Here is a 23,429-nt window from a genome sequence, read left to right as displayed (position 1 = left end):
TGTTATTCAATCTATATATTGAGCAAGCAGTACAGGAAACAAAAGAAAAATTCGGAGTGGGTATTAAAATTCACGGAGAAGAAATAAAAACTTTGAGGTTCGCCGATGATATTACAATTCTGTCAGAGAGAGCAAAGGACTTGGAAGAGCAGTTGAACGGAATGGACAGTGTCTTGAAAGGAGGATATAAGATGAACATCAACAAAAGCAAAACGAGGATAATGGAATGTAGTCGTATTCAGTCGGGTGATGCTGAGGGAATTAGATTAGGAAATGAGACACTTAGAATAGTAAAGGAGTTTTGCTATTTGGGGAGCAAAGTAACTGATGATGGTCGAAGTAGAGAGGATATAAAATGTAGACTGGCAATGGCAAGGAAGGCGTTTCTGAAGAAGAGAAATTTGTTAACATCGAGTATAGATTTAAGTATCAGGAAGTCGTTGCTGAAAGTATTTGTATGGAGTGTAGCCATGTATGGAAGTGAAACATGGACGATAAATAGTTTGGACAAGAAGAGAATAGAAGCTTTCGAAATGTGGTGCTACAGAAGAATGCTGAAGATTCGATGGGTAGATCACATAACTAACGAGGAGGTGTTGAAGAGGATTGGGGAGAAGAGAAGTTTGTGGCACAACTTGACTAGAAGAAGGGACCGGTTGGTAGGACATGTTCTGAGGCATCAAGGGATCACCAATTTAGTATTGGAGGGAATTGTGGAGGGTAAAAATCATAGAGGGAGACCAAGAGATGAATACACTAAGCAGATTCAGAAGGATGTAGGTTGCAGTAAGTACTGGGGGATGAAGCAGCTTGCACAAGATAGAGTAGCATGGAAAGTTGCATCAAACCAGTCTCAGGACTGAAGACCACAACAACAACATTAATTAAATTTAATATCTCTTGTGTTACTCAAGGATTTCTACCAGCCCTCAGCTTTTTATCTACTTGTTCCTCTGTTGCCTTCACTATTTCATCTCTCAAAGCTACCCATTACTCTTCTTCTACTGTATTCTATTTCCCCGTTCTTATCAGTTGTTCGCTACTGCTCCTGGTGAAACCCTCTACAACCTCCAATTCTTTCAATTTATCCAGGTCCCATCTTCTTAAATTCTTGCCTTTTTGCAGTTTCTTCCATTTCAATCTGCAGTTCATAAAGAATAAATTGTGGTCAGAGTCCAATCTTCCCCTGGAAATGTCTTACAATTTAAAACCTGGTTCTGAAATCTCTATCTTAATATTATATAATCAATCTAAAACCTTTTTTCATCATTCTTAAACCAGGTGTTAGCTATGATTAAATTATGATCTGTGCAAAATTTTACCTGATGGATTCCCCTTTCATTCCTTTCCCCCAGCCCACATTCACCTACCATTTTCCCCTCTTCCTTTTCATACTATCGAATTCCAGTCCCCGATGACTATTAAATTTTCATCTCCGTTAACTGTCTGAATAATTTCTTTTATCGTATCATACATTTCCTCAACCTCCTCCTCCTCCTCTTCTTCTTCTTCGAAGCCAGTTGGCGTTTAAACTTGTATTACTATGGTAGGTGTGGGTTTCATATCTACCTTGTCTAAAATAATGTATTGATTATGCTTTTCATAGCACCTTACTCGTGTTCTCTTTTTGTTATTCATTATTAAACCTACTCCTGAATTGCCCCTATTTGACTTTGTGTGTATAGCCCTGTATTCACTTGACCAGAAATCCTGTTTCTCCTGCCACTGGACTTCACTAATAGCCCACCATATCTAACTTTAACCTATCCACTTCCCTTTTTAAATTTTCTAACCTACCTGCCCGATTAAGGGATCTGACATTCCACAGTTCCCTTCTGTGGAATGCCAGTTTTGTTTCTCTTGATAATGACATCCTCCTGAGTATTCCCTGTCTGGAGATCCAAATTGGGGGACTATTTTACCTCTGGAATATTTTACCCAAGAGGATGCCATCATCATTTGAGCATACAGTAGAGCTGTATGTCCTTAGGAAAAAGTAAAAGTATAGTTTCCTCTTGCTTTTGGCAGGTCCCAGTATCAGCACAGCAAGGCCGCTTTGGTTAATGTTATAAGGCCAGATCAGTCAATCATCCAGACTCTTGCCCCTGCATCTACTGAAAAGGCTGCTGTCCCTCTTCAGGAACCACATGTTTGTCTGGCAGATACCCCTTGTGGTTTCACGTACTGTACCGCTATATGTTTCACTGAGGCAAGCCAGCCTCCCTGCCAATAGCAAGGTCCATGGTTGATGTGGGGAGGATAGTGCCTTTATGTTGCAATATTGTTGTACTCGTATTTCAAAAAATGTAGTTTTTTCTGTAAATTTGTGTGTTAATAAAGGCAGAGCATTTGGTTTACAACAATTACCTATCAATTTCATTACAGAAGCTGCGAGACAGCAAAAGCCTTGATTTTTTGTTTTCACTACCAGACATTTAATTTGTAATCATTTGTCTACTCCAAGCACCTCACTAGAAACATTTTATGGAACAATTTAGTACAATGATGTATTACATCCTGATTTGTTGATAGATGAAAACATCAGTGTTGCGAGTTATGAACAAAATGATGAAACTGCTGAATCTATAGATTCTGACTGGGATGATGAAGTAACACTTTGTGAAAGACAAACTTACCTTCAGCACTTGAATCAAAACAAACAACAAACTTCATTTTGGCCAACAATGAATTTGTGTATTTTGACAAATTATTTGATGATTCTATGATGCAGCAGATCTGCTTTCACATAAATCTGTATGAACAACAGAAGAATAGTGCACAGTGGAAAGAGCTCTCAATTCTGGAACTAAAGTTTTTCAGAGCATGATAATAATATTGGGCACTCATCAGTTACCTGAAGCAGTCAGTTACTGGAGCTCAGATGCATATCTAAATGTAAATGCAATATCCAATGTTATGCCACTTACTATATGAAAATAATAGAGAACCTACACTTGCAATGGTAATTTGTTTCAGCCAGCAAAAAATGTTTCAAGTTATGACAAGTTGCATAAAATCAGACCACGTATATCAGCACTAAATGAAAACTGCTTGAAAGTCTATCAACCTTCTCCTTCACTGGCTGTTGATGGTAGCATTCAAAAGTAGAGCAAGTCTTAAAACAGTACATGCCCATGAAATCCATAAAAAGAGGTTACAAAATTTGGTCTGCTGATTCAGACACAGGTTTCATTTCAAATTCTTAAGTTTACACAGGCAAACCTGATACCAGTAGAAGGGAATTCAAAGACTGCCAGACGTGCAAGAGTTGTGTTGGAATTGTGTAAACCTTTTTTCAATTCCAATGGAATTGTTGTTTCTGACAATGTCTTTACAACATGTGGATTAATCGAAGTATTGAGAAAAAAAGGGCTTTACAAGTGTGGTATTGTCAGAGGAAACAGGAGAGGACTACCTAAAATTTTGTCAAGTAAATTACCTCATCTAACCCACAAAGAATTCACATTTCCTGTCAAATCTGGTATTTCTGCTGTTATGTGGCAAGATAGCAAAGCAGTCTGTCTCCTTCCCACTGCACATAAAAATTCGAAATATGTTGTATTTATCAGAAGAAAACTAAAGGATGGATCAACAATTAGCATTTCATGTCCTGAAGAAGTATGTGTTTATAACAGTACTATGGGTAGATTGGATTATTTTTACTAGCTAAGAGAAAGACACATGACTGGCATGCGATCAGTGAAATAGTGGCACCGACTATTTTATTTTTTTGTTGACTTAACCATTGTCATCTCTTATATAGTATTTAAACTCTCAAGACGATAAACAGACCAGATGTCTTTTCGAATGAGCTTATTTTCATCCAGAGTGAAGAAGGGTCCATTGCCTGCTGTCTGCTCCAGCAAAAGAAGTGTCACTCCCATGGCAGAGAAAGTCAAGCTTGTGAATGTCGGAAGTCACATTCCACAGGAACTAAAGACCAGGTGATGGTGTAGGTTTCGCAGCACAAAAGAGAATTTAAAAAAGGACAAAACATGTTTATTCTTCCTGCAATGTATGATTTGCTTCTTGCTTTCACAAATTTCGTGCAAAGTACCTAATGTTGAATAACTTGAAAAATGTACTTTTATTGAAAATAATAATGGATTCAACATGGACATGTAATGAGAAATGTGAAAAAATTTATTACTCCATTGAATAATGTTAAATACTGGAGCCAGTGAGCCCTGTTTGTAAGTGTTGTATTTAGTTGTTGTGATTTCATTCTGATGAAATTCAGTCCCAGAAATGATCAGTGGAACATGTGTTTCCCACTTTTTTGTTTTTGGAAGTATGGTATATGTTAAGAATTTTTTAGTAACATATTTGTAATTCTGACCTGAACTAGACTCTGTAATAGCTGAGGTAACTTAAGAAATTCTAAACAATCAGTAAAAACCACGAAAGTGTTAATAGAAATGTCAATACACTGTGTTCTGTACATGTTACTGTCTTCTGTCCTGCTAGTAGGTATTTAAATTTCTTGGACGGTCACACTACTGATATTTCCTTTTCTGTAATACTATAATTTCTTTCAAGTTGCATGAGCATTCTACTAGAAAAAGCTATCGGTCTTTTCTCTAATGTGTGATCAGTCACATACTTCTGAAATATGCGACAGCCCAACCCATAATGTGACACATCCACCAACATGCGAAAAGAAATAGCAACATTCGAGTGAACCAGCAGTTGGCATGCTGCCAGTGATTTCATTTTTGAAAATTCTTCATGGCAATTTTTATACCATCTCCATACTGAGTTCTGTTTTAATAACCTCATAAGACTTGGTGCTTAAAGCACTGAATTGTCAAGTGATTTTCTGTGGAATCCTGCCATCCTGAAAAATGACAGTTCTTTTTTAATCTGATTCTGGATACTGTTGTATCACACCCAATTTGTGTCGATCAGACTTAATGCCCAAAGTATTTACAATAAGTCTCAAGAACTTAACTTCGTTTCTCCCAAACTGCAATTTTGACAGTTTAATGATGGCATCTTGGGAACCTAATCACACAAAAAATTAATCCGGAGTTCACAGGTGTTCTTTCCATGTTGTGGATATTACCACTATATTGAGGACATATAACAACATTTTCCTTTATAACTCATTGCCTCTTGCCTGCCAGTAACCTTTCATAAGGTCCGGTGTGCCGATATGCTTTACTCCTTCAAATTTTGCAGCAGCTCCTCTATTATAGGGGGCTTGACCCTTTGTGGCTCTATTATTTTATTTACAGTTCATGCATCAAATACTATATGCTCATTACCATCTGTTTTTTAACAACTGATGTATTATTGTAACAGCTATCAGACATTTTTATAATATTCCACAGTAACATTCTTTCAGTTTCTTTCTGTACTAATAGTTTCATCGATACTGGTATGGAGTAGGTTCTGACATAAAATTTATTGTGAGATTCAATCTTCAACCTAAAACTTTAATAATACTTGGCTGTGCTTAAAACATCTTTACATGTCTACATAATATATAAATCATATCCTTTTCATCGATACTTAGATTATTTGATTTGATAATGTTGTCAGTTATATCTGTTTCATTCACCTGTTCCACATCTGCTCCTGATTGGCGCCTGTCATCCTGTTCTCGTGTAGCTTCTGTAATTAAACAGTCTTAATGTGGCTGTGTTGTTTTGCTCATATATGACAGGTAAGTCCTCTTGCTGTTCTTATATGAATGTCGCTGTCCCATTCAGCAAGTTAAATGATACACTATTGTCCAACAACCAATCTGGTACATTTAAACCTTCCACTACAAATATTGCTTGTTGAAACACGTAAGTGTCTAACATAAATTTTACGAACAATTCTGCATATACTGTGTTGCCTTTATTCCTGTGACTGGTAACTAAGGAAAAGCATCAAACTATTTATTTTTCTGCAACAAGTAGTAATCTACCACTAATATATCACTTCAAAAATCTAAAATAACTTACACAGTTATGTTACTTACAATGAATGTCAATTTTGGTGTCATATATTCTCTGGCTCACGCGTTACGTTCATGTAGGAAGACACCTGTTAAACTTTGGTTGTAATCATATCTCATTAAGCTACAAGAGAATTCATTTTGTATTGCTTCAGAGCACCGAGCCTCTCCCCAAAAGCTTATCAGTTTTCCCTCTCCATGGTAGCAATGCTGTCAAATATGTTATTACATTAATTTATGTTGTTCTCATTTATGTATCTATTCCCTGAAAGATTATTATAACGTCCGTTTTGTACCCTGTTTCTTCAATATGTAGCATCCTCTCTAGTGGGGTGAGACCTTCTGTCAACATTATTATGTTTATTATTATTAGTGCTGCCTGTGTGTCATCTTTCTGTCTATGTTATTACATTAATTTCTGTTGTTCTCATTTATGTATCTATTCCCTGAAAGATTATTATAACGTCCGTTTTGTACCCTGTTTCCTCCATATGCAGCATCCTCTCTAGTTGGGTGAGACCTTCTGTCAACATTACTAGTTTATTATTATTAGTGCTGCCTGTGTGTCATCTTTCCACTGTATCTACTGGGTCTAGATATTCCAGTAAGTTTTTCCCTTTCCCCAACCCTTTCCTAACAATTTGTCCCTCACACACCACAGCAATTAGCTAACGATAAACTTCCAATAAATGTTACCCAAGGATTTCCACTAGCTCTCATCTGTGTACATACTTAATCCTCTGCTGTCTTCGCTATTTCATCTCTTCATCTGCACAGCTAGTTGGTATATAAACTTGTACTAGTGAGTAGGCATGGACAGCATGTCTATCTTGGCTACAACAATGCGTTCACTACACTGTTCATAGTATCTTACCTGTGTTCCTTTTTTTAAATTTATTTTTAAACCGACTCCTGCATTATCCCTATTTGATTTTGTATTTATAACACTGTACTCACCTGACCAGAAGTCATGTTACTCCTGCCACAAGACTTCATTAATTCCCACCATATCTAATTTTAACTTATCCATTTCCCTTTTTAAATTTTCTAACCAACCTGCTCAATTAAGGGATCTGACATTCCACAGTTCCGATCTGTAGAATGCCAGTTTTGTTTCTCCTAATAACGACATCCTCCTGAGTGGTCCCTGCCTGATGATATGAGTGGGGGACTGTTTTACATCTGGAATATTTTACCCAAGAGGATGCCATCATCATTTAACCATAGAGTAGAGCTGCATGCCATCAGCAAAAATTACAGGTGTAGTTTCCCCTTGCTTTCAGCTGGTCCCAATACCAGAACAGCAAACAGCAATGCCGTTTTGGTTGATGTTACAAGGCCAGATCAGTGATCCAGACTGTTGCACCTGCATCTACTGAAAAGACTAGTGCCCCTCTTCAGGAACCACGTGTTTGTTTAGCCTCTCAATAGATACCCATCCATTGTGGTTGCATGTACAGTATGGCTATCAGTATCGCTGAGGCATGCAAGCCCCCCCCCCCCCCCAATGCCAAAGTCCATGGTTTAGTGGGGGGATTAATACGATATATAGTTATAAATTTGTTTTAATTTGGGAATAATACAATGGCCCACATAAACCACAGCACGATCATGGAAGAGTCAATGCGGTCAGTTTTAGAACAGTTGTCTCACTTAAATAATACTGTATAGTTACACATATGGATGACAAGTTCACCCAAGTTGAAAACATATTGACACAAATTGACATCAGACTCTCAAATTTAGAAGATGTGGTTTAATGAATTCACTACCCAATCTAATGGTAGAATAGATACATTGGAATCAAGATTGAACACAAGCTTTGATCATGTTTCCAAAACATACACGTAGTTAGAGATAGTAGAAACTAAACAAGACAATAAATGGAGCACGTACATGTTATCAAAGCATAAAATGACAACTGTGAAGAATTCAGATGTTAGAAATGGAACTGGCAGATGCTAAACAGTGTTACTTATATCAACAAAAATATTGCTTTGTCAGTAATAATTAACACATTGTAAATGAGGTTACAAAAACTTGAATTAAGTATGGCTGTACAGTGTTTAGCAGAACATACTAAAACTACCAAATTAGTAGACACAAATATACATCTACAATGATAATGTGTGCATTGTCAGGAACACAAACAGCTCACAGCAGGGACAGTTTTAATACAGACACAAACACAGAGATACTAAAGAGGCAGAAAGATAATAAAAGAGGTAGAAGACCTGTTATTAAAAGAACAGGATAGTACCTAGTAACTGAAGATTTTACCACAACACTAAGCAAAGAAGCAAACCAAAAATTTCCTAAGTTCTCACCTTCAGGTGATCTTCACCCAGTTTTATTTGTAAAGTTATTTAAGAGCATGTTACTTGATTCTTGGTCAGATTCCAATAACATACAATTTATGAAAAGCCACATTATGGGTGACATGTCACAGTGGTGTATATTACAGCTAGAAGAATTCACAACTTATACACTGATGTCGAATCAGCATTTAAGTCTTAATTACTGGAGTGAGGGAGCTCAAAAGAAACAGAGATTAGAGCTATCAGGATCAAAACTTTGCAACTGTTCGTGGAACAGAGCACAATATCTAGACGAGAAACAAAGGATTGGAGGAGCAGTTGAACAGAATGGACAGTGTCTTGAAAGGAGGATGTGAGACGAACATAAACAAATGCAAAACAAGGATAATGGAATGCAGTCAAATTAAGTCAGGTGATGCTGAGGGCATTAAGATTAGAAAATGTGAGACAAAGCAGTAGACGAGTTTTGCTATTTGGGCAGCAAAGTAACTGATGGTGGTCGAAATAGAGAGGATACAGAATGTAGACTGGCCATGGCAAAGAAAGCAATTCTGAAGAAATTTGTTTACATTGAGTGTCAACAAATATTTTCTGAAAGTATTTGTATGGAAAACGGCCATGTAGGAAGTGAAGCATGGGCGATAAAACATTTTAGACAAGAAGAGAATAGAAGATTTTGAAATGGGATGCTAAAGAAGAATGCTGATTATTATATGGGCAGATCACATAACAAATGATGTGGAACTAAATAGAATTGGGGAGAAGAGGAATTTGTGGCACAACTTGACTAGAAGAAGGAATCAGTTGGTAGGACACGTTCTGAGGCATCAAGGGATTACCAATTTAGTATCTGAGGGCAGCGTGCAGGATAAAAATCGTAGAGGGAGACCAAGACATAAATAACCTAAGCAGATTTAGAAGGATGTAGGCTGCAATAATTACTCAGAGATGAAGCAGTTTGCACAGGATAGTAGCATCAAGTCTGTTTTTAGACTGAAGACACAACAAGAACAACAAATGCAGCTGTAGTGAACTATTCCAATGTAAGTTGTAATGGCGGAGTGTGTGTGTGTATAATTGCAGTTTGGACCTAACTGTAATTTACTGTATATAACAGCACTTGTTATAATAGAACATATGAATGTCAAAGTGACCTGATCGTAATGAACAATATTAGCAGAAATTGTCATAATAAAATACTTCACTATAATCTCTGTTTTCACACAGTCGGCCCACTGCACTTTGAAAATAAGAAAAAATCTGAACCCACCAAGTTATTGTCATTATAACTCTTCTTCATTTCACATCTTCAGACCTGTAGCCCCCCCTCCCCACACAAACCCTCTTAACTAAAAATATCTACAATTAGTTTCAGCACAGTATTGCCACACTGTCTACTTTCCTCTGGCTGGTTCAACTTCTCAATTTAACTGCTATACATGATGCACTGCATTTAATATATGTGGGCGAGACTTATTTGTAATTTACTAATGAAGTGTTATCAATTTTTGAGGTAAATCATCTTGCAATCAGAGTACAGGTTTTTGTTCTGAGATCATTTTCCTGAATCAAGTCTAACAGTATCACAGGTATATTTATAATGGGACAAAATTATCGTCCCAAGTATTATTCATGCACTGCACTCATGGTAACAGAGAATGGCCAGAAATATTCTTTTACTGAAATGTGTTCTTTTCCATTGGTATACTTCTGTTATTTCGTACACAATGTATTTCCCTGTTCTTTCAAACTCCCAATTTTCTGTCCAGCTTATCATGTATCTGGTAAGTAAATTGTTTTAGATTCTGGGACTACTACACCTTTGTTATATTACACCCCCCCCCCACAACATAAATTGATATATTTTAATTTCATGATTTACAGTATCATTTATAATTTTTTTTTCGCCATCAGTTGGGAGCTGACTTTAACACCAATCACTCTACTGCTGCATCAACTTAATTTATCATCAAGAGAGGAAAATGACATATGGCAGTGATACATGAGAGAGAGTGAAGAGACCCTCTGGTCAACTAGAAGACCAGCAAGAACTTACAGCATTTGTAAACAGTATATTTGTGAAGGAGGAAACTGATGAATTAAGAAAAAATGTTAGATCTACCTATGTTATTTCTTGACAGTGTGTAACAATTTCGCTGCAGTTTCATCAGATAAAGTTGTATACCTGTCTAGAGAATGTAAGTCATTTTCATTACTAAACACCATGGCACCTAAGGGAAGCAACAAAAAAATGTACCTCCCAATGATGTAACTGTGCATTTAAATCTTAGTTCCAACTTATTTTTCACTTTCTCTTAAATGAGATAAATCTTTGAATTTCAAATGCATTGAAATGAATTGAAAACTGCAGAAATTTATGGGAACAAGTTTATTGACACAAGTCACAGTTCATTAAAAAAAGAAACCCAATATCTTCCCTCCAAGATGTTTTCTCCTCGCTTCTTCATGATCCATTATTCCTCCACTAGTAGTTAGTACCACATACCTGAAAAAGGAACAGTTATTTAGAAGTACATTTTTGTCTGGTAACTATAAAGTAACAACACCAGCAACTCTAAAGTAATAACACTGTGCAGACAGTTTAATCCAACTCAGCCAAAATAAGTAAACTACTGACTGTACAAGCAAATGCATCACCAACTTATTAACAGATACATCTACAAAAGCTATCTGCAATTACTGTATAACAGGGGGGGGAATGCACCAAACTATTGTTTGTTTTTGATGTCCACCTATCAAACTGTATCTTTGGAGAGAGACTGCAGTCAGCTATGTATTACTTTTTAGTTGTGGACTACTTGCGTACACAGGACATGCTGGTGTCTGCTATTGGCCTGACTCCGCATTCCAATTGTTTCAAGTCCATCAATTGCTATGCATTAACTGAACACTGACACTGGCTTAGTACAATGGCAACTAGCAACTTCCACATGAAATTGAGAACCCTGACTAGATGAACTCTGTTCCAAAGAATAAATGTATTAACACGAGCTCGGGCTAACATGGAACATTTTTCTGGGTCGCATTACACCACAGGCAGTGAATCAGATGAGTTAAAACTAACTGGATAAAACAATGTGATGGACAAGCGGAAATAGGGCAACAGTTGTGCAGTTAGTGTACATGATGGTAAGAAGTCTTCAAGTTAATAACAGAATAATCAAAACAAAACCCTGCCAAAAAGATCAAAGCGACAACAAAGGTATCTTAAATTAGTTTTATACCTAGAATAAATTGTAACACTAGCCTTTTACCCACAGCTGCATACATGTACTTGTACAGCACTTGTTCTGTACTCATCCCTGACTACACCCTCCTCATTTTTTAAGCACAATCCCATCCAACCATCTCCATTTCACTTCGCATCCCAACCCCTCTCACTATCCACTTCCTCCTTTCTCTCTCTTTCTCCTGAGACATGCCCATCTGTACACTTTCTTCAACCTACACATTTGTCCTATGAATAAATAACAACTAATCTCTTCAAGTCTGCATATTCACACAGGAATAAAATTGCTCGGTCAAAGAGTTCCAAAATGTACATCGCTGCCTTGCTAAGAATCTCAGAGGCAAATGTATTAACATACATTGTAATAACTACTTTTCCTACACCAGGGTCTTTCAACATGTTATGTTACAATTGTCAGATGGGTACAGGACTATAAATTTAAAAGCAAAAAGGAGTAATACAGGAGTAGGTCTGATACTGATTAAGACAACAGGAATGCGGGTAAGCGACTATGAATTGCATAACGAACACATTTTGTAGCCAAGGTAGACAGGATGCCAACACCGCACAAAGTTTATATCTCAATTAGCTCTGCAGATGGTGAATAGATTGAAAAAAGGTAAAATAGTCCCCCATTCGGATCTCCGGGCAGGGACTACTCAAGAGGATGTCGTTATCAGGAGAAAGAAAACTGGCGTTCTACGGATCGGAGCGTGGAATGTCACATCCCTTAATCGGGCAGGTAGGTTAGAAAATTTAAAAAGGGAAATGGAGAGGTTGAAGTTAGATATAGTGGGAATTAGTGAAGTTCGGTGGCAGGAGGAACAAGACTTCTGGTCAGGTGACTACAGGGTTATAAACACAAAATCAAACAGGGGTAATGCAGGAGTAGGTTTAATAATGAATAGGAAAATAGGAATGCGGGTAAGCTACTACAAACAGCATAGTGAACGCATTATTGTGGCCAAGATAGATACGAAGCCTACACCTACTACAGTAGTACAAGTTTATATGCCAACTAGCTCTGCAGATGACGAAGAAATTGAAGAAATGTATGATGAAATAAAAGAAATTATTCAGATTGTGAAGGGAGACGAAAATTTAATAGTCATGGGTGACTGGAATTCGAGACTAGGAAAAGGGAGAGAAAGAAACAAAGTAAATGATTATGGATTGGGGGTAAGAAATGAGAGAGGAAGCCGTATGGTAGAATTTTGCACAGAGCATAACTTAACCATAGCTAACACTTGGTTCAAGAATCATCAAAGAAGGTTGTATACATGGAAGAATCCTGGAGATACTGAAAGGTATCAGATTATATAATGGTAAGACAGAGATTTAGGAACCAGGTTTTAAATTGTAAGACATTTCCAGGGGCAGATGTGGACTCTGACCACAATCTATTGGTTATGAACTGTAGATTAAAACTGAAGAAGTTGCAAAAAGGTGGGAATTTAAGGAGATGGGACCTGGATAAACTGAAAGAACCAGAGGTTGTACAGAGATTCAGGGAGAGCATAAGGGAGCAATTGACAGGAATGGGGGAAATAAATACAGTAGAAGAAGAATGAGTAGCTTTGAGGGATGAAGTAGTGAAGGCAGCAGAGGATCAAGTAGGTAAAAAGACGAGGGCTAGTAGAAATCCTTGGGTAACAGAAGAAATATTGAATTTAATTGATGAAAGGAGAAAATATAAAAATGCAGTAAGTGAAACAGGCAAAAAGGAATACAAACGCCTCAAAAATGAGATCGACAGGAAGTGCAAAATGGCTAAGCAGGGATGGCTAGAGGACAAATGTAAGGATGTAGAGGCCTATCTCACTAGGGGTAAGATAGATACCGCCTACAGGAAAATTAAAGAGACCTTTGGAGAAAAGAGAGCAACTTGTATGAATATCAAGAGCTCAGATGGAAACCCAGTTCTAAGCAAAGAAGGGAAAGCAGAAAGGTGGAAGGAGTATATAGAGGGTCTATACAAGGGCGATGTACTTGAGGACAATATTATGGAAATGGAAGAGGATGTAGATGAAGATGAAATGGGAGATATGATACTGCGTGAAGAGTTTGACAGAGCACTGAAAGGCCTGAGTCGAAACAAGGCCCCCGGAGTAGACAATATTCCATTGGAACTACTGACGGCCGTGGGAGAGCCAGTCCTGACAAAACTCTACCATCTGGTGAGCAAGATGTATGAAACAGGCGAAATACCCTCAGACTTCAAGAAGAATATAATAATTCCAATCCCAAAGAAAGCAGGTGTTGACAGATGTGAAAATTACCGAACTATCAGCTTAACAAGTCACAGCTGCAAAATACTAACACGAATTCTTTACAGACGAATGGAAAAACTAGTAGAAGCCAACCTCGGGGAAGATCAGTTTGGATTCCGTAGAAACACTGGAACACGTGAGGCAATACTGACCTTACGACTTATCTTAGAAGAAAGATTAAGGAAAGGCAAACCTACGTTTCTAGCATTTGTAGACTTAGAGAAAGCTTTTGACAATGTTGACTGGAATACTCTCTTTCAAATTCTAAAGGTGGTAGGGGTAAAATACAGGGAGCGAAAGGCTATTTACAATTTGTACAGAAACCAGATGGCAGTTATAAGAGTTCAGGGACATGAAAGGGAAGCAGTGGTTGGGAAGGGAGTAAGACAGGGTTGTAGCCTCTCCCCGATGTTGTTCAATCTGTATATTGAGCAAGCAGTAAAGGAAACAAAAGAAAAATTCGGAGTAGGTATTAAAATTCATGGAGAAGAAATAAAAACTTTGAGGTTCGCCGATGACATTGTAATTCTGTCAGACAGCAAAGGACTTGGAAGAGCAGTTGAATGGAATGGACAGTGTCTTGAAAGGAGGATATAAGATGAACATCAACAAAAGCAAAACAAGGATAATGGAATGTAGTCTAATTAAGTCGGGTGATGCTGAGGGAATTAGATTAGGAAATGAGGCACTTAAAGTAGTAAAGGAGTTTTGCTATTTGGGGAGCAAAATAACTGATGATGGTCGAAGTAGAGAGGATATAAAATGTAGACTGACAATGGCAAGGAAAGCGTTTCTGAAGAAGAGAAATTTGTTAACATCCAGTATTGATTTAAGTGTCTGGAAGTCATTTCTGAAAGTATTTGTATGGAGTGTAGCCATGTATGGAAGTGAAACATGGACGATAAATAGTTTGGACAAGAAGAGAATAGAAGCTTTCGAAATGTGGTGCTACAGAAGAATGCTGAAGATTAGATGGGTAGATCACATAACTAATGAGGAAGTACTGAATAAGATTGGGGAGAAGAGAAGTTTGTGGCACAACTTGACCAGAAGAAGGGATCGGTTGGTAGGACATGTTCTGAGGCATCAAGGGATCACCAATTTAGTATTGGAGGGCAGCGTGGAGGGTAAAAATCGTAGAGGGAGACCAAGAGATGAATACACTAAGCAGATTCAGAAGGATGTAGGTTGCAGTAGGTACTGAGAGATGAAAAAGCTTGCACAGGATAGAGTAGCATGGAGACTGCATCAAACCAGTCTCAGGACTGAAGACCCCAACAACAACAACAACAACAGAGGTAGTAAAAGACATTACTCAGATAGTTAGGGACAGGAATATTTAATTGTGATAGGGGACTGGAATTCGAAAGTATGAAAAGGAAAAATAGTAAGTAAATATGCACTGGGGGATAGGAATGAAAGCAGAAGCTACCTGATAAAATTTTGCACAGAGCATAATTTTATCACTACAATTTGGTTAAAGAATCACAAAAGCAGGCTGTATATATGGAAGAGATCTAGATATAATGGAAGGTTTCAAATTAATTATAAAATGGTAAGACAGATTTCAGAACTGGATTTTAAACCACAAATAATTTCCAGGGGCACATGTGGACCCTGACTACAATTTATTGGTTATAAACTGTAAATTAAAACTGAAGAAACTGCAAAAATTTAGAAAATTAAGGGGATGGGGCCTGGATAAGTTGAAAGAACCACAGCTTTTTGAGAGTTTCAAAAGTAGCATGAGGCAATAATTGACTGAAATGGGGGGAAAGGAATGCAGTCGAAAACAAAGGGAAGCTTTGAGAGATGATCTGATTAACACTTGTACCACAGAGCATGAATATGGGACTTTGTAGTGTTGTGGAATGTGTCAGTTTAACAAAAGATTTCTTTATATGCCATAATTCAATCTTTTTTAGTTGCAAGATTATTAATTTATATCTAAAAATTCATCTACTGAGTGGAAGTTGTCATTCAGAAATTATTTTAATTTGTTTTTAAACGTTCATTGGCTAGCCGTCAAATTTTGGATGCTATTTGATAAGTGACCAAAGATTTGCGACAGCATAGTTCACCCCTTTCTGTGCCAAAGTTATATTTATCCCAAAGTAGCGAAGATCAGCTTTTCTCTTAGTGTTTTAGCTACGTACATTTCTACTGCTTTTGAAGTAGGATGGGTTATTAATACCAAATTTCATAAGCAAATATTTTGGAAGTTTGTGTGAATATCCCCAGTTCCTTATATAAATGTCTTCAAGATGATCTTGGCTAGGTTCTATCTATTATTCTGATAACATACTTTTGTCAATGAATACATTTTTCCTTAACGATGAACTACCCAAACTATGTTGCCATATGAAAATCGTGAACGAAAATAGACCTAGTAAGCTAATTGTGTTTGATCACCAAACTTTGCAATAACCATAAAGCAGATTTACTACACAGGACTGTATATACTGTTATCAAAATTTAATGACAGTCAATTTGCAGAGAACCACTTAATTTTCTGAGAGACATTATTTAAAATTTCCTCAGCTAATTCTTTTATTTTTTTTTGTGTGTGAATACTGTACTTGTAGCATCAGCAAAAACAACTAGCTTTGCATCTTCATGAATATAGAGTGGCATACATTAAGAACAATAAGGGACCAAAGAATTTTAGAAAAAGCTGTCAGAAGTGAGTCTGGGTGGTAGTTGTCAGCACCATAATTACCCCCACCCCCCTTTTTTGTGCAATAGCATATTTCAATTTATCAGAAAAAAATGCCGTTTCAGTGAGCTATTACATATGTGACTGAGAATGCTACTTATCTGTTGGAAACAAGTTAGTACTTTGTTGGTAATGCCACCAATTCCAAGCAAGATTTACTTTACTTTACTAAAGTGGGCTTCACAGATGCTCCACACATTTTCCAAAGCAAAGTCTCAGTGTAGGCGCAGTTCCATGCAGCTACCCAACACTGAACAGAGCTTAGGGTAAACTGAAAGACAAGTCTTGTTATGAGTTGAAGCCAACAGATGCAGTGAGAATTTTACACACATTGGACTCAAATGGTCAATTTGTGTTCCCTATTTTGACATCATGCATCAAAGAAGATAGATGGTATCAGCAGTGCAAGTTTTAGCACATTCTGCACACCTTCCATATTTTAAAACATCTGCTAGCTTAGTATTTAGTTTAAGTACACCAAGCAAAAACTTTCAACCTTATTCCTGCAGTATTGTGAGTAATCGTTTGATGAGGACCTCTGCACCATGCACCCTAAAGATACATGAATGTTTATAAACCTCAACACAAGCCATTCACCAACTCTATAATTATCATATAACAGTGTGGTCATTGTGATGTTATACAATAACAATGAAAGAAGAAACGCAGAGACTGACACCACACAAAGGCAATGAGTCATAGAAAGACAGTGAAAAGACTGCCTGGTTTTCGACTACCTCTCCTCCTGCCCAGACATGTGGAATATATCCTACCCATTATCCTCCTTGCCCCTCCCACAGTGGGCAAGACTCAAGTTTCACACGGAATTTGCAGTCTCCCCTCCACAACAGCCAAAGGCCGGTCATGTGATTCCACCTCCACACGGACAGGAGGCGGGGCGTGACTGCCAGCACTCCTGGTTTTACCTGAGTGTACTATGTTGCCTTTCCCGCTGGAAAACAAACACACTCTCACCTGCTTTGTGTCTGTAAGCAAAACCAGCAAAGTGCACTACAGCCAGGTTGCACAGATTTTTTTCAGGTTTTTGCTAAGAGTTGTTTAAAAACGTACAGCCCAACAAGAGCCTAGAAGATTAAGTGACCCAACAAAAGTTTGCACTCTTTTTCCGTTTTATTTCACAAAATAAATATTTTTCTTATTAACTTCCGTGTGTAGCGAACATGAGTTTCTAATGTGATGTTTCTATTGCTCAAAATAAAATGTGTCACAAAATTGCCGAAGGAGTCGGCTTCAATTTCGTGCACGGCAATTAAAAAGGCTTAAGTTCGTGAAATTTCCACTTTAACGTGCTGTAACAAGTTGGTTATTTCTTTGTACATAAAAATTTAGCAGATGCAAACCGTTCGTTGTTCGTTTCTTTATTAAAGTTGCTGTCTACTGGTGTTCTTGTGAGATTTTATTTCGCATACTTCAAGCATTATGTTCATAATATATCCATGTCTTAGGCTGATATAACATTTAATGCATAGTTTGGCAATACATGGGATATGACTTTTCAGAGTTTTACAGGCGGCTGAAGAATGAGTTTCCAACATTTTATCCATTTGCTGCTCAAATAGGATACAATAATTATTGAACTGTCAATATTTTCCATACAGTCGTCCTCAGCAAACTGCTGAATGGTTTTAAAGTTTTGAACAATAACCACATATATTTGCTGCCATGACAAACTCTGTTGCCATTATTATTAATTACCTTATGTATCTATTGCATATCCAAAATATGTGTGTGTTGTTAGTTTCGGAAACTTGTTCTTTTGAATAACATTGCACAGAAGGTGTGTTTCTAGCACATACTTATGTTTATCTAAAGACATTGAAAATGCCTTGTAAGCAACATGTTCAAAAATTGTAGACTTTGACAATTTTAATTTCAGTTATTAAAGCCCAGGTAAAACCATGATGAAGGCAAATAACATCTGTTGGTAGTAGGTCTAAGACTGAGCGCTGGCAGTCACGCCCCGCCTACTGTCCGTGTGGAGGTGGAATCACATGACCGGCCTGTGGCCGTTGTGGGCGGAGACTGCAAATTCCATGTAAAACTTGAGTCTTGCCCCACAGTAGTATTCCACTGCCCACCAAACATACACAAGTATCTCTTTTTGTCCCTAGTCCATACATGCTCCAAACTCCTTGCACCTCATGGTTCATATCCCTGCAATAGCTCTAGACACAAAACAAGTTGCATACATCCATCACCACGAGTCCGATCACAGGCATCTATTATCCCATCAAAGGCAAGGCTACCTATGAAAGCAGCCATGTCATCTACTAACTTGACTGCAACCACTGTGCTGCTTTCTATGTGGGCACGCCAGCCACAACCACATGAATGGATGTTGACAAACTGTAGCCAAGACAGGTAGACTGCCAGTAGCTTGACAAGTTACCAAACTTTATGTGCTCCACTTCAATGGCTGCTTCACAGCCTGCACTATCCGGATCCTTTCTACCAACACCAGCTTTTCTGAATTTCGCAGACAGGAACTCTCCCTACAACATATCCTTCATTCTCCAACACCCCTGGCCTCACCTTTCAACAAGTCCCCATCCTCCCCCCATACCCACTCCCACTAACACTATGCACACCTGCTCAACTAATGCACCAATTCGCTTTTCCCTTTCTCCACAATTCTCTTCCACCTTTCCCAACCCTCGTCAGATAAAGGTGCAGCTTACAGCTGTACCTCACAACTATAGAAAGTAGCCTGTGCTTTCTGCTTCTGAAGGATCTTTTTTTGTCCAAAAGCGAAAAGTTTAGCAGTCCCTTCATTGTAGCTGTCTGTGACTTGATGTCTCTCCTATGTGGTGAATAGCAATCCATCCTTTTCACAATCTTAGTCCATCATCATGGACTTTCCACTGTTTAAATTTATACCACAGTTAGTCACCTTGTGCATCTTGTTCTGTCATTCTAAAGCGAGATTTTGTACGGATCAGGAACTTAAACACGAGGGTTTGTATTCCTAACCTTTTCGACCATTACTGAATTTCACAGAATCTATAAGCCACTACCTTTAACCGAACAATCTAATAAGCATTTGAATTAAGCCTCAGAGCATTCCACATAACCAACATTATTTTCTTCAGAAAAATCATCCACGTACAAATCAAATATCGGTACAAACATTCACTATACCACCTCACCAAAACTAACAATACACTGGAGAGCTAAATACTATTGAGACTGAACAATCTTGTGACATTTGATTCACATGGTAGGATAGCAAGTGATTTGCAAGAAAGTAAAGGACTGCACCAAGGACAAGCTATAGCTCTTAGTGAAACTTGAAAGTTTTGTGAAACACAGGTGAAAATGGTGATAATTCCTACAACCGTACAACTTCAACTGTATTTGAACTTGTTTACAGTAATAGTTTTCACAGTATTTATGGATACTGAATAAACGTCTCATAGGCAAAAGCATTGCCCTTCAAAAATATTACTTGGCTCTGAGCCCAACATGATGTATAATTGACTATCAGGAACTAATTACCAAGTGAGTTGCGAATGAGCATTTTAGTCCCTGTTCACATATTAGAATGACATGTACGAAAGTTACCAGTTTTTAATCAGCTTTGGGACAACACGGTAACATACAGATAAGGAAGAAAAGTATCCTGGAATTGAATGCCTGATAAATGAAAAATCACATTAAACTGACTGACTGTGGTAACAATAAACAACAGCAACAAGACCTGCTGAAGAGAGAATATCAACAGATACCACCAGATTACATCTTATCATGATTTTGACTATTAATTTAGAAGCAACTTTATTTATAACCTGCATGTGTTACAGATTTTTTCTTAATGATCAAAATCCCTAATATGTTAATAATGCAATGATGCATAGCATCAGTAGAACTCAGTACATATGGTGGCCATTGAAAAATCAATATTTCTAGAGCTATGATGTAAACTGGTGGAACAGTTTAACGAACAGCAGTACCTAACTGACTCACCAGCCATGGCAAATAAACACTTCATTGTGGCCAGAGATGCAGTTTTACTTATTCTTGCCTCCCACACCTATTGGTCACAAGGCTCATATGCAAATAAATACACATGAGTCATGAGAACTACCACCTTACAAATTTAATGCCAAGTAAGATAAACTAATTATTCATGCCAGGCAAAACAGTGTATAACTTATCAAGGCTATTCGTAAAAAGAAAGCAAATAAACTATAGCCACGCTACACTTTAAGTTATTGCCACTAAGGCATAAACAAGGGCTGCACCATAATAATACAACCAGAAGCAAATACGACAAACATCATTTCACAGTTTAAAGGTATTCACAAAATGAACGAACTATGTAGAGACTTTGTTTTCTAATCTGGGTTTATTGAATTTTCCGGGCAGTTTTAGTTTCTAAAGCAATAAATGTGTTACATAGGAGAAAATATGTCAAATATTAACATAAACTTAGGCAAGAGGGTATGTAACAGAGAAGTGACAAACTGCCTATTGGCTTCTGTCTCGGGTTCTTCGGCTGACATTCATCTAATGATTTTTCTGACAGTGGCCACAAAAACCTTAACAATTTTGTAACAGAGAAGTCTTTTCCAAAACCTTTTCTCAATATCCACATTCATTGCCTTTGCCAACTCTGAACAAGATTGTCACTTTTGTCACCTATCCTACAATTCAGGCTACACTAGAGCATCACCACAGTAGAGTGTTTAGAGGGAGGGTCAATTACCACACTCTTGCAAACTTATCTGTGGAGCAACACCCCAGATACAGGACACGTTGGAAGGTTAAATTTCTGTAATGAGCTGCCATATACTAGGTACTTCTCACAAAAACATGCTACACAAACCAACAAGCATATCAAGTAATTGTATGGTACATCAAATTTGAAAAAGGCATTGGGAGACGCCCTATGTACCATGATCTACTGGTTGTGTGACTGATCAGGGTACGATTTAACTAAAGCGAGGAGTCCACGTATGTTCAACTTACCTTCACCAACGATGGCTTACAATAAGTCAACAGCGAATCAAAAATAAAAGCTACTAATCTTTTTCTTTTGTTGGAAGTTCACAATTCCTACAATCATTTAGGACATTGGTATCTCAAACTAAAAAACTACTAAAAACCTGAACTTACCCGAACTGTCGAGATGGGAGCAGATTATTCGTCCACTTCTCAATATCATTGATTGGTACGTCAAATCTAGGCGATATGACACCACATTTATTTAATCTTCCAGTAAGATTAACTACAATCTTCCCAGCGCGATGGTCATCCACTATTTCAAATTCTCCAATGTAACCTACAAGGTAAGTTTCGCATGAACATTTGATATGCATCACTTCATTAACCAGTTAACTAAATCAAGAGTCCGTACATCACTGCTTACCATGCTTCATCATGACAGTCAAGAACTTCACTATGACTTTGGAGCAAGGCCTGATTAAGACCTGCCTTTTACCTCTCTTCTCAGCATTATTGATTGACTTGAGAGCATCACTCAAAACATTCATGCGCACCATTGCTGAAAATTTAAGTGTATAAGAAAATAAACATACAGTAAACTTAGAATTATTACCTCTAACCTCTGTTACACACTGTAAACACAAGCTGCAGCACAAAGTATTGACACCGCTGAGATAACAAACGTAGAATATTATGATATAACTATTCAGATCTTCCCGCGAAACAATGTGCATATACCATTAACAACACAAAAAGATACAATTAACATCTCCTCATCGATTACCTCCGATATAAACTTCACCATTCAACGTGTTTCACACGCACTTTCTCTACATACACAGGAAAAAGGAAGTTCAGGAGTCTAGATACCAAAGACACAACACTTTCCCATAGTCAAAGGTAACAATTATTTAGTCGGAGCGTAATCGATGTAAAGTTCTAACAGAGCATATAAATAATTTGGAACCCTGTTAAGGCTGATTCACAATGGCCGTCACGTCATATCACATTAAAATATTCCAAAATGCATTTCAAATGACAACATCCACACTGACACTCAACAAGTCGTCGCGTCACCGCAAGCCTTCCCGCGAAGTAACCTTTGGCGTCATCGTCTGCCTACATCGATAGTTAACTTGCATTCGGCACTCTCACTCCTGTTATATCTTGCGTTTGTATCCTGTTAGTCTTCGTTTTATAATTGTGCTTTCTTTCCATGTCGGATAGTAAATGTTCTATGTTGACTTGAATACCTTTCCGTACTGTGTATCAGTGAGCACTGGCTTCGGGACACTCAGATTTGTGCAGCAAATAAACCAGACTTGATTTAATAAGTAGCTTTTGCAGGTAAACTAATAAATGCGGAGGTGTATACATCTATGTTAGAAGTAATCTTAAATCTAACGAGATAACACTTAGCAAGGTGAAGTGCGCAGAAAAAGATTTTGAATGTTGTATTTGTGAACTTACAGACTGTCAGACTATCATTGTTTGCATCTATAGGTCGCCATCAAGTGACTTTACTCAATTCTTATATTATATAGATGATCTTTCAAATGAATTGAGAGGCAAATCAAAATGCACAATAGCTCTTCGAGACTTTAACATTAATTTTAACAGAAGTAATAAGAACAAGGTACAATTATTTAATCTGTTTAACATATACAACATGCAACCTACAGTGCAGGAAATTACGAGATATGGAGATGGATCTGAAACAACACTTGATCAGATATTTATCAACAAACAAAGCTGTGAGTACAATGTTGAAGTAACAGATAAGGCTTTTCTGACAAAATGGCTTTAAAAATGATGATAGGGAATGAGAAAAATAAGAAATACACTGTCACTGAAAAATATGTACAAAGAAGACTTATTAATGCAAACAACATAAGGGTATTTAATAGTATGCTAAAAAGGGGGCATGGAACAAACTGATGATGCAGATAAAAAGCATGACAGT

At 37.5% G+C, this 23,429-nt stretch overlaps 1 protein-coding gene across 1 annotated transcript; it reads right to left on the bottom strand.

Annotated features, from left to right (window-relative positions):
- Positions 1–10,639: 10,639 nt before the first annotated feature.
- LOC124716336 (40S ribosomal protein S15Aa) lies at positions 10,640–22,407 on the bottom strand. The gene is made up of 4 exons (XM_047243166.1): positions 22,251–22,407; positions 21,891–22,025; positions 21,638–21,803; positions 10,640–10,771 (listed from the first exon to the last, which is right to left on the bottom strand). Exons 2-4 carry the CDS (start codon positions 22,021–22,023, stop codon positions 10,678–10,680), a joined length of 393 nt encoding a protein of 130 aa, XP_047099122.1. The 5' UTR covers positions 22,024–22,025; positions 22,251–22,407; the 3' UTR covers positions 10,640–10,677.
- Positions 22,408–23,429: the final 1,022 nt, after the last annotated feature.

The sequence above is a fragment of the Schistocerca piceifrons genome, chromosome 1, assembly GCF_021461385.2.
Source record: "Schistocerca piceifrons isolate TAMUIC-IGC-003096 chromosome 1, iqSchPice1.1, whole genome shotgun sequence".
In the NCBI taxonomy this organism is placed as follows: Eukaryota; Metazoa; Arthropoda; class Insecta; order Orthoptera; family Acrididae; genus Schistocerca; species Schistocerca piceifrons.
The sequence above is the reverse complement of the archived record's forward strand: the minus strand, read 5'-3'. Positions and strand labels throughout refer to the sequence as shown.